General features: G+C 39.7%; 1 protein-coding gene across 6 annotated transcripts in view; it reads left to right on the top strand.

Annotated features, from left to right (window-relative positions):
• Positions 1–12,817, top strand: part of PTPRM (protein tyrosine phosphatase receptor type M) — a 791,703-nt gene that overhangs the window by 363,363 nt on the left and 415,523 nt on the right. For 5 of the 6 annotated variants that reach the window (XM_019418445.2, XM_053902396.1, XM_053902395.1 and 2 more), the window contains exon 6: positions 8,683–8,857. In XM_019418445.2, the coding sequence (XP_019273990.1) occupies positions 8,683–8,857 (175 nt within the window). Of the gene's footprint in view, positions 1–6,513; positions 6,641–8,682; positions 8,858–12,817 lie in introns of those variants that run through there. The other variant, XM_053902397.1, reaches the window with a different exon arrangement.

Below are 12,817 nucleotides of genomic sequence, written 5' to 3'. Positions count from 1 at the left end.
AAGGGTGAGCACTGTCTCCTCCTCCCCCCATCCCCGATATCTCAGGACATTCTCTCATGTCTCCTCCATCAACCCAGCTGTGAATTGCTTCTTCATGCATGTTATCAATCATTGAGCTAATATAGAACCTAAAGTTACAGTGGGACCTGACAGAGTTTTTTCAGCCTCAGGAAACAAGGAGACTGTTATTAAAATGTAAGTGTCAGAATTTCAAAGGAGACAAATAAATATCATCCAGGAAGTGGGTCTTTCCTTCCTGTGTGAGTTACAACTCTTTCTCCAGTGTGGGCATTTGGTCTGTTCTCATTTCTGTGCCTCTGCTGGCTCTGTCCCCGACATCTTTGATCCTTTCTTCTGCTATGTGCCCTCTTTCTTCTGTCACCTCACCCAGCTTCTCTCCACTCCTTTATTTTTATTTTTATTTATTTTTAATTCTTTTAAATGTTTTTATTTATTTTTGAGACACAGAGAGACAGATCATGAGCAGGGGAGGGGCAGAGAGAGAGGGAGACATAGAATCCGAAGCAGGCTCCAGGCTCTGAGCTGTCAGCACAGAGCCCGACGCGGGGCTTGAACTCACGGACTGTGAGATCATGACCTGAGCTGAAGCTGGACAGTTAACCGACTGAGCCACCCAGGTGCCCCAACACTCCTTTATTTTTAAATGTTTATTTATTTTTGAGAGAAAGAGAGAGAGAGACAGGGAGCAGGGGAGGGGCAGAGAGAGAGGGAGAGAGAGAATCTCAAGCACGCTCTGGGCCGTCAATGCAGAGCCTGCCGTGGGGCCCGATCTCATGAGCTGTGACCGAGATCTCATGACCTGAGCCGAAATCCAGAGTTGGACACTTAACCGACTGAGCTACCCAGGCACCCCTCTCTACTCTTTTTGACTGTCTGTGTTTACACTACAGCACCCCCCACCCCCCTTATTCACAGTTTCAGTTACCTGTAGTCAACCGTGGTCCAGAAACAGATGATCCTCCTCCTGACATACACTGAGGTCAGTAGCAGCCTAATGCTTGTCACATGCCCATGTCATTCCCCTCCCCTCATCCCATCACGTGGGCATTTTGTCACCTCACAGCCTCACAAGGGTGAGTACGGCACAACATTAGACCGTATTCATGTTTTTACTCCAGTATATTGCTATAATTGTTCTGTTATTAGTCATTGTTGTTAATCTCGTACTGTGCCTAATTTATAAGCCAGACTTTATTATGGGTGTGTATGTATGTGTAGGGGAAAGGTAGTGTTTACAGGGTTCAGCACCTACCCGGGTTTCCGACCTGTGCTGGGTTCTTGGAACACAGCCCCTGGAGATGAGGGGGGATGACTGAATCCGCCTCCCCTCCCCCCGCTTCTCTCCCTTGTACATCTCACTTTTCCTTCTTTTTTACTTGCATTGTTTCCATCTTCACACCTTTGTTCTCCTGTTGCTCCCCTGCCTCATTTAGGCTTTTGTGGTCTGTTTTCTGCTCATTTGGTTCACGTTACGTGATGCCTGAATATTTGCCAGACTTCAGGCAGCTGTTCCAGACATTTTCACAGTGGAATTTTCTGCTTGTGTGAAATTACTGATGATGCCACAAATTTAAATGAGATGCATCAATCTGAGTGATTAATCTTAAAGATATTTAAATATTGCCATGCATCCCTAATTCTAAGTATACATTTTAGTAGGTCTACATGCTCTTCAGTTAAATTATCTTAAGCACACTTAATCTTATTTAGTCTGGTTTATTTGTTCCATTTTTAGAAATATCCACTTGTGGATATTGAAAATGTGAATTTCAAGGAATATCGTTGCCTTGTGGAAAGAGGTCAGTATACGCTGCACCTCAGAATATTACAGAGAATTTATCATTCTTGAAAATATTAAAAATGGGATTCATTTTAATTTTACAATGCTATCTAGGAAGAGAGTAACTGAATTTGTACTGTGGAAGGCCTGCAGTACCACAAAAATAAATATGATTTTTTTCTGAATATTTGATCTTTTACCCAAGATAAGCGGAGAGGTGTTTTTCCCCCCTACTTTATACTGTTTTGGAAATATTGTAAGAAAAGATCAGGGATTCAGGCCAGTTTTCTGTCCTGTTTGATCTCTTTGTAATATCTGAAAGGAGATAGAAAATAACTTGATTTTAGGAGCCATTTGAACTCACTCTCATTAAAAAACAATTCTTGTAAATAGATGTTAACTCTCTGTAAAGCCTTTTGTGTTATTTATAAAAAAAAAACTTTAAATTTTTCATTCTCTTTAAACCTACAATTTTGGGAATAGAGATTGTCTAAACATCATTTATAATAGTGAAATATGTGAATAATTTAAATGTATAGTGATAAAGAAATATATAAATAAATAATAGCTATACCCATAAAGTGGGAAACATTAAAAGGCATGTTTTTGAAGCCGTCTAAGGGTGTAAAAAATTCTGTAGATATCACAGAGATAAACCACACACATATGACCACCATTTCGTATTTTATTTAAATTAAAATAATGTGTCAGAAAAAGTAAACTAAAATATCCTGAAATATGTACAATATTTAAGTGATCAGATTATCTGTAGTTTTTAAATGTCTGTTTTTTTTTATTTTTTGTATTTAAAAAAGTTTCTGTAGTAAGCATTAGGTTTTATTTTTATTTTTTTAAAGCTATCTTTAATTTTTTTTAATATTTATTGTCAAAGTGGCTTACATACCACACCCAACAAGTGCCCTCCTCAGTGCCCATCACCCATTATCCCCTCTCCCCCCAAAATAGTTACAAATATTAGATTTTAAAAATCCATTTCTCTTTTTATCATCTTTAAGAATATAATTTTTAGATCCCACACATGAGTGAAATCATATGATATTTGTCTTTCTCTATCTGACTTATTTCACTTAGCATAATACCCTCTAGGTCTGTCCATGCTATTGCAAATACCTTGCCCTTTTTTAATCGGATTGTTTGTTTCTTGTTGTTGCTGTTGAGTTAAAGCACTTCTTTACATATTCAAGATCTTAATCCCTATCTTATATATGATTTGTAAATATTTTCTCCCATTCCATATTGTTTTAATCTCTTAATAGTGTCCTTTGACGTACAAAAGTTTTTTGTTTTTAATTTTGATAAAGTCTAGTTCATTTTTCCTTTTGTTGCCTGTGATTTTGGTATTATATTTAAGAAATCTATTCTGAATCTAACATCATGAAGTTCCCCCCCCATGTTTTCTAATAAGATACTTACAGTTTTAGATCTTAATTTTAAGTATTTGATCTATTTAATTTTTGTATGCAGGGAAAGATACCAGTCCAGCTTTAGTCTTTTGTCTTGTGGATACCCAGTTTTCCTAACACCAATTATTAAGAAAACTATTGTTTCCCCTTTGAGTGGTCTTGGCACCCTTGTCGAAAATCCACTGACTGCATATGTAAGGGTTTGTTTCTGGGCTCTCTATTTCATTGGTCTGTGTCTGTCCTTATGCCAGCGCCACACTATGCTTTTGATTATTGTAGCTTTGTCCTAAGTTTTGAAGTTGAGAAGTGTGAGTCTTCTAACTTATTTTGTTTTGTCTACGGTAATGACTTGTGAATGGAGCTTTTGCTAGCCCCTAAGACCTAAACCTATCTGAAGGATTTGCTTATAGCTCTGACAAATCAGGATGCATGACTATTGTACATCTTCAAAAAGCCACAGGTTTTTTTTTTTTTTTTCATTATCCTGATGGTCACTGTATTCATGCCCTATTGCTTCTCTAACAAATTACCACAGATGTAATGGCTGTATTTATCTTACGGTTCTGGAGGTCAAAAGTCCTAATATAAAGTGACGGCAAGACTGGTTTCTCCTGGAGGGTGGAGAATCTGTTCCCTTTCTTGTGTAGCTTCAGGTTTTGGCTCATGATCCCTTCCTCCATCTTCAAAGCCCATCACTCCAGCCTTTGTTTCTGTGGTCACATTTCCTTCTTCTGCATTTGGCCCTACCTTCCTCCTACCTTGTAATTCCATTGGGCCCATCTGGATAATTTAGTATAATAGTCCCATCTCCAGATTCTTATTTTAATTACATCTGCAAACTTCCTTTTGTGATGTGTTGAGAGCATATTCACACATTCTGAGAACTAGGCAGTAGACCTCTTTGGGGACAATTACTCTGCCTACCACAGTCATGATGAATGGTCAGTGTTGCTGACTGAGGGACACATAGAATCTCTAAAATATCTTTATTTTCTGTATTGGTCTCCCTTGTAAATAAAGACTAGTTGTCCAGTTTTAGGATCTGGGATATAAATCTGTTAGTTTAGCAACCTCATATTTCTATTCTGCCTATGGAACATTTTTTTCCACTGGGGTTATGATTTTTAGAGTCAGCAAATATTTATTGAGTTGCATTTCTCGTGCGCTCATGTACACCAAATGAATGAGATCTGTTTCTTGACCTTGAGGACATTATATTCTGCTAGAAGAGGAAGATGTTACTAAAGTATAATAACACACTGTCGATTTGATTTCCTAAATGTCTTTAGAATCCTTCCTTCCTCCCTTTCATTCCTCTTTTTGTCATTTGTTACTGTGATTTCTAAACAAAATTACCAATTTCCCTTGAGATCAGTTGGGGTCCCACATTCTTTCCTTCAGTGTGTTACTGTACCCATAGATGTGTTCATGTCACCCCTTTACCTAAAATCTTTCCATTTCTGGCATCAGGATGAACTATAATCCTCAATTCTTTGGCATGGCCTGTGTTGTGCTCATCTTTCTGGCTTCATCTCCTGTCATTCCAGCTGCACTTTTTCTAGCTGCATGGGATCAGTTGTACTTCCTCTGTTGTGCCCTGCTCTCTTGGCTGTTGACTTTTGCAAAGCTTTTCTTTTTTTTTTTTTTTTAATTTTTTAACGTTTATTTATTTTTGAGACAGAGACAGAGCATGAACAGGGGAGGGGCAGAGAAAGAGGGAGACACAGAATCCGAAACAGGCTCCAGGCTCTGAGTTGTCAGCACAGAGCCCGACGCGGGGCTCGAACTCACGGACCGTGAGATCATGACCTGAGCCGAAGTCGGACACCCAACTGACCAAGCCACCCAGGCGCCCCTTGCAAAGCTTTTCTCACTCACTGGGCTCCATTTCTCCTCCTTTCCTTCCTGAGAAACTCCTGTGTATACTCTAGCCTGGCCTCTGGTAGTGCTTTCTAGAATGCTGACCCAACCTTCACAGCCTTCACCAGTGTGGTTCCCTTTTTCTGAGTTTGCTGTGTTTTGCCGTTCATTGCTCCTTACTAGAATCATTGCCTTGCTTGTCTGTTTTTCTAGCCAGACTGTAAATTCAGTTAGGTAAAGGACTCTTCTTTTAACTCCATGCTCCCCCTATATGATACAGTGCCTGCCTCATAAAAGAGTTTTACTAAGTGTTGGTCGAATGGGTGCTTGGATCCATACACATTTGAAGTATTTAATACAAAATGACCTGCAGATTTGAGCAAGAGAGATGATTTGATACGGATCCTAAGCTAAAATGATTACTAGTTAGCACTTGGTTTCTCCTTGCTATGTACTATTTCTCTTGAAGAAACTAAATCTGTTTCTGTATGATTTCAGGATGTGGGATTCAAAAAGAAAGCCCCCGTCCTGAGAATTCATGTATTAGAGTTGTAAGATTGTTCGTTTGAAGCTGTTTATATTAAAGGGTAAATCTGTGGCATGAAGACAACTAGGAAGTAAAACTCTTCTCGACATATGTATAAATCCAAAAAGGAGGTTTTCCTAAACTTGAGCCCTCTCAGTATAGCCTTGAATAGCTGTGAGTGATCAATAAGTATATACTTTAAAATTCTTTTGAATGAACCTTCTTTTGAAAGAGGCTTATTCTAGTAGGAAAAGTACTCCAGGATTACCGTTGAAGTATATTCTGACAAGATTCATGCCACAAGCGAGGAAATAAATAAGTAGATAGCCCTTTTTGTTGCTGTTATTAATAAATACAGATAGGAACTCTGCCTTTCTTTAGGGCTTAAGTTTTTTTTTTTTTTCAAAACTGGAGATTAGGTCTTGTTTGGTTTGGGTTTTGGTTTGGAAAAAGACAAACTGAATTTTATAGAGTTAGTAGATCTAAGGGTAATCCTAGTGGTAGAATGTGATTATTTCTTTGTGAGGAAGGATGGGAGGCTGTATAGAATACAGAGAGGAATGCCTTCCCCTGTTGTATTAATTAATAATGCTAGATCGATTTTATTGTGTTTTGTTTTCCTAACTTCTTGGTGCCCTCCATCAGACCAAATTCAGGGGATTTGTAAAAACCAGGACATGCATAAGACATGTAACATATATATGGAACTTCATATTCGGATTTATAACTTTTTAAGCTATTAACAAAGCTGTTTTGACAGGTAATACGAAAGGTGAGGTTGGTGGAACTCTTCTTCCCCACTCCTGATGTTTCCTTCCCAATGGCAGGAACTGTACCAGTGCAGCACTCTGATGCCTTTTCCCTGCCCAAGCAAGAGCTGCCTGGGAAGGAAGCTGTGAGCATGCAGAGCCCAGCCCCTTCTTTGGGAGCTAACCCCCTGTAGGAGCCCTGTTCTTCCATCCTGTGAGTTTTACAGCAGCACCCAACATACGGGAGGCCTTGTGGTTTTCTAAGGTGGCCTGTGGCTGGGTGAGTGAGTCTGTTTAATTCTGTGCTTCACTATTAGCAAGCCCATTGTTAACTGCACATCAGCCATATTCTGTAATACCAGGTTCATTAGTAATAAAAGTGGTATTTTGACAGCCTGTCCACCTTCCTCCTTGAACTCATCACTCAATTAGTCCAGAATTCGGGTGGGGATGTGTGATGCCAGTCATGAAGCCAGTGTCCTTGCATATATCTTGGGATTCTCACAACTGCCCTGCAAGTGAGTTGTATCATCTTGTTGCAGATGAGGGAAGGGAAGCTCTGAGAAGGTAAATCACTTTAAAGGTAGCCAGGGCACCCTGGTCAGTCTAACTTCCAAATTCATATCCATTAGGGCATACTGCCAAAGAAACAAATCATAGCTAAAAGCCTTTAAAAGACTTTGCATAATATAAATCACAGAGTAATATAGATGAGTTTTATTATGTGTAGCCTAGCATTTTCATACTCCTACATAAAAACACTTTAATAAGCCTGCAAGTCCCTGAATGCACGGGGGTTCCCTTCCCTCCCCTGTTGCACTGGCTGCCTTAACCTCATCCAAAGCTTTCATTTCTTTCTAACCATCTCAGGCTTCCTGCATAGTTTCCTCTGACTAGAATGCTTTCTCTCTCCCACCATCCCCCTTTGCCTGGTTAGCTCCTCCTTTCCCTTCACATCTCAGCTCACTTCTTCAGACTGGCCTCCCACAACCACCATATCTAAAGATGGTGATTTCTGCCAGTCATCTGATCTGTCCCTTACCCACCACTGGCCATCATTCGTGATTCTGTATTCATTTCCAGTCTCTTCTACTTCCCTCTAACTAAACTGCTGTGGGCATCACCAGCCACTCTTCTGTCACTCACCACTGTGAGCCTAGTGTCTTCACACAGTTGATAGCACCTGGTTGGCACCCAAAATGAGTTCTGGGTAAACAGATGGACAGAGTGCTTGGCATCATGCTTTAGCTGTGACGTCTGTGCCCACTGCTTTTTTCTCAATCTTTGCAAATAACATATTCGAGATAGCCTCTTTCCTGATCATTGTAACTCACTGTCATAGAACTGAAATGCTTGGGGTGCCTGGGTGGCTCAGTCACTTACACATCCGACTTCAGCTCAGTTCATGATCTCATGGTTCATGAGTTCAGGCCCCACGTTGGGCTATCAGCTGTTAGAACCTGCTTCGGATCTTCTCTTTCTCTGCACCTCCCTAGCTCGTGCTCTCAGTCTCTTTCAAAAGTAAATAAAAACATTAAAAAAAAAAAAAAGAACTGAAATACTGTAGCCTTCTTTTGAAGCTTTAAACTGTAGGAAGCATAGAATGGATTTCCAAAGGTGCATAACTAAAGACGTGCTTAATGTGCTGGGGATGGTGTAAGACAAGGCTGATGCACTAAGGGAACATGCTTTATGTGGTTTTGAGACTATGGGATAAAGGGAGAAGCTTGTCTTGTAGCACTCAGGTAATATTAAGCATGTATTTGGTTTTTGTATGTCCTTGAAGAACATAAGAAAGCTTAGAATAGTCCATCAGACCTGTTCGGTAAGCAATATGCTAATACCTACTTATGTTTTTAATGTCCTTCTTAATAAATTGTTTATTTGTTCGTGTATAAAATGAGGTCAGCAATAGGGTGGTGTGTGAATTAATTTCATTTTCTAGCCAAGCATAAAAACATAGGATAAAGTGTTATGCAAAGTCCAAGTGGTGATCGTTTGGGAGTGAAACAAAGAATTTTTCCATATGCATTTTTTTTCTCCTCCTGGTGACTTCATTCAACATAATTAATATCTTGAAGGGGCAAATGTAAGACATCTCTGCACACTTCATTTTGCATCCCTCAATCTCAAAAGTGTTGACCATGGCAGAATTTCAGTTGCCTGGCCAGCTGTTTTCCTGGAACTAGGGCCCCTGGGTAATAAACAACGAAACCAAGATCCACATGGAGATAACATGGATAATATGCTATCAGGTGTCTTCGTGTCTCCATATGACAGCTGATATTGTTTCTTTTTTTCCCCCCTCCCCCAATTATACAGGGCATCGATGTACGAGATGCTCCTCTCAAGGAAATAAAGGTGACTAGTTCCCGGCGATTCATAGCTTCATTTAATGTCGTGAATACAACAAAACGGGACGCTGGAAAGTATCGCTGCATGATTCGCACCGAAGGAGGTGTTGGAATATCAAACTACGCAGAATTGGTAGTTAAAGGTATTTAACGTCTTTTTATATCCCTGAATAGTCTATTAAAATATACATGTCAGATGGTTGTGAGTTCATTATTTGTTTAAAGCTCAAACTTCTCCTTGTCTGTTTCCAAACAGTAGCTTGGTGACAGGTTACATTGATGGATTACATTTTAAGTACAAATTTTGCACGTGCACAATATTTTTGAAAAATGCATTTTATTTATGTTGGTTTAGTTGCATACAATGCAGCGACTGTGCTCTTGGCAAGTTCTTCTGCCGACTCTGTATACAGAGATTACAACCTATAAATTTTTTTTTAAGGAATGAAATTTTTTTTACTGATAGAAAATCACTTAAAATGCAAATATTCACCAGCCAGCGTGTTTATGATAGCAGGGTGGTTAATAAAATGAAGTAATGCCAGTATAAAAATGCTCAGTCATATCACACAAGCCATATTGATAATACTGAGTTAACATTCATAATGTTGCAGTTATGTTCCATTACTATATTTTGCGTGACTGAAAAATTGAGTCATTATATTCAGGAAAGGGCAGTCTGAGGGGGGGAAAAGAGGGGAAATAAGTTTCTTCTGCTGGTCTAATGCTTTTTTTCGTGGGCTGGGGGGTTTATGATATTAAAGTTGCTGGGGCTGTTCTTGGTCTCAGACAGAATAATTTGGAGTTCTAGAGGTACTACAAGGCATTTTTAGATAATTTCTGGCTGGCCATTGCTGTTTTGTCCTAGGAGAACAGAATGATGCCCGCTTTTGAAATTTTTTCCCCTGCATTTGTTAAATAGGAAACATAAAACTGATCTCTTTTGGATGGGTTAGTACTTTTTATCAGCAAATTTCTCTGTGCAAGCGGTTTTAAAGACTATAGGGTTCAAACCCCAGAACTAGCTATGCGGGCATGGGCCAGTGGCTTACCCTCTCTGTGTTTCTGTTGCCTCATGTATAAAATAGACATCAATAATGTCACCTGCATCATATGGCGATTAGGGAAGGTCAAGTGCAAAAAGCATATGAATGGCACTTAGAACAGGTACATAGTGAGAAGCCAGCACCTGTTAGGGCCTTGACGGGGAGGAGGAGGAGGGCAAGGTGATTCTTACCCTCTGCTCCTGTATGTCAGTGATGCATGTTTAGAGATGCTTGTCATTACCACCTTTCTGAATTTTAAAACCTATAAATGTCTGCCCAGCTATTCTCCCCCCGCCCCACCACACCCATAGTGAATGAAAATCTCCGGGGACATAGCCTCTGTTATAAAATCTGTACGTGATTTTGGCATATGCTTCCGTTGTGAAATCACTGCTGCCAATATTAGTCACTCCTGGCTTATGAGAGAAATGTTTATTGGTGAGGCTCCCCCCAGGCAGTATTAATCTGCAGCAACGACTAATGTTCTGCGCATTGAAATATCTACTCCACTAATATATTTTGCCATGTCAGATTCTTACGAATTTTGGTTTATGGTGAAACTTTGGCTGGTCTGGCTAGTATTTGAGTTTAAGTTTATTTAATTTATTTATTTATTTGAATGTCTATTTATTTTGGGGAGAGAAAGAGAGAGGGAGAGAGCACGAGTGGGGGAAGGGCAGAGAGAGAGGAAGACCGGACTCAAAGCAGGCTCCAGGCTCTGCTCTGACAACAGAGAGCCCGATGCGGGGCTTGAAATCACAAACCATGAGATCGTGACCTGAGCCAAAGTCAGACATTTAACCAACCGAGTCACCCAGGCGACCCTGAGTTTAGGCTTAATAGCTGTAAGAAAACAAAGTCTTCAGAGTAATGCACACCCTACTTTGTAGAAGCCTCTTTGAGAAGCGAGGGGTCACAATGTAGAAATGGACACCATTTACCAACAAATCCAGTAAAGCAGCAGCCTCAGTGTTCCATGGCTGAGCTCTTTATCATCATTATTATTACTTAATGTTCATCTGGGCTTAGCTCTTCGTGACTATGTTCCGTTTTCTTACTGACAGTTGCTGCAGCGTTGCACTATGACCAGCCATGTTCTTGAGGCATCTGCTTTATCAACAGTATAACATAAATCTAGTAACCTCGCTAAAAATTGCCCCTGTGGAAAAGTTCATTTGTTTGGTGGCATAAGTAAATCATAAATTTCTAGTCTTCCATAGCAAACATGACCACAAAAAATGAATGGGTTCTTATTCATATTGATGCAGCACGTTTTCCTGTCAGGACGAGGAGCGGTAGCTTGGCCCATTGTGATAAAAATGTCCAGGCACCTCTTTCTATCTCTGCACACAGTCAAAGCCAGGGATTATTGGCTTGCAGTTGTGGCTCAAATCTGAAATTGACTTTTCCTCCATTTGTAATTTTTTAAATGTTTATTTTTCTATTTTGAGAGAGAGAGAGAGAGAGAGAGCGCACATGAGTGGGGTAGGGGCAGAGAGAGAGGGAGAGAGAGAATCCTAAGCAACCTCTGCACTGTCAGCACAGAGCCCAACACAGGGCTCAGTCCCATGAACCATGAGATCATGACCTGAGCTGAAATCAAGACTAATCGAGAGCTGGACGCTTTTACCCAATTGAGCCACCTAGTTGCCCCTCCATTTATAATTTTACAGCCATATTTTTCATATATTTTATTTTTTAATGAGATAACATGCTGAATTTTACTAGCATGTTACACGTAATAAAGTATTCACTTGAGATAATTACTTTGAAATAATGCAATGACATTTTTAGGCCACCAGTATATAATTTAACTTTTTTATATGCATGTGATATTTGGAGTAGTGATTTCCTAAAAATGGGAAAAACTAAAGTCCATAGAGTTCGTAACTAACTTTCTTTCTTTCTTTTTTTTTTTTAAATCTTTTTTTTTTTTTTTTTTTATTTTATTTTTGGGACAGAGAGAGACAGAGCATGAACGGGGGAGGGGCAGAGAGAGAGGGAGACACAGAATCGGAAACAGGCTCCAGGCTCCGAGCCATCAGCCCAGAGCCTGACGCGGGGCTCGAACTCACGGACCGCGAGATCGTGACCTGGCTGAAGTCGGACGCTTAACCGACTGCGCCACCCAGGCACCCCTCTTTCTTTCTTTCTTTCTTTCTTTCTTTCTTTCTTTCTTTCTTTCTTTCTTTCTTTCTTTCTTTTCTTCTCTCTCTCTCTCTCTGTCTCTCTTTCTCTCTCTTAATTTTTTTTGAGTTTGTAACTTTCTTGAGATCATGCGCTGATTTGGCACCAACCCCCCAAATGAAACCCAAGTCATTTTTTATCTTCTTTCCTATCTTATTCATGCCTGCCACTGCTTTTGAAATCTGGAACATGAAAAAGAAATATTTAATAGAGTCTCCATAATTTGTGTGTATGCATCTATATCAATATTATTTAATTATGTGAGGGATATATTAGGGATTCACATGCGTATCTATTAGCTGTATGTTTATGTATCTGTATGTGCATAAATTCTTTCATTGCTGGCTTGGTTCGGAATTACAGTTGACCCTTGAACAATCAAGAGTTAGAGGCACGGACCCCTGCATAGTTGAAAATCTACATATAATTTTGACTTCCCAGAAACTTCACCAATAGCCTGTTGTTGACTGGAAGCCTTACCCATAACATAAACAGTCAAGTAACACACATTTCGTATATGTATTACATCTGTATTCTTACAATAAAGTAACCTAGAGAAAAGAAAATGTTATTAAGAAAGTCACAAGGAAGAGAAAATACATTTACAGGACTGGAAAAAATCCGCATATAAGTGGGCTTATGCAGTTCACACTGTGTTCGTCAAGGCTCAACTCTTTTGATCATAATTTTCACTGTCAATTGGTCACGTATTTTAAATTGCTTTTTATCACTTGGTATAGATTGAATTCCTTCCTCCCTCCCTCCCTTTCTCCTTTCCTTCCTTCCTTCCCTTTGGGAAAATGTATTCAAAATTTATATATTGACTTATTCTGGGACTGATTCTTCCAGCAAACCCACAAGTATTTTGGG

Source organism: Panthera pardus, unplaced genomic scaffold, assembly GCF_024362965.1.
Source record: "Panthera pardus isolate Hobbes unplaced genomic scaffold, ASM2436296v1 HiC_scaffold_15, whole genome shotgun sequence".
In the NCBI taxonomy this organism is placed as follows: domain Eukaryota; kingdom Metazoa; phylum Chordata; class Mammalia; order Carnivora; family Felidae; genus Panthera; species Panthera pardus.
The sequence above is the reverse complement of the archived record's forward strand: the minus strand, read 5'-3'. Positions and strand labels throughout refer to the sequence as shown.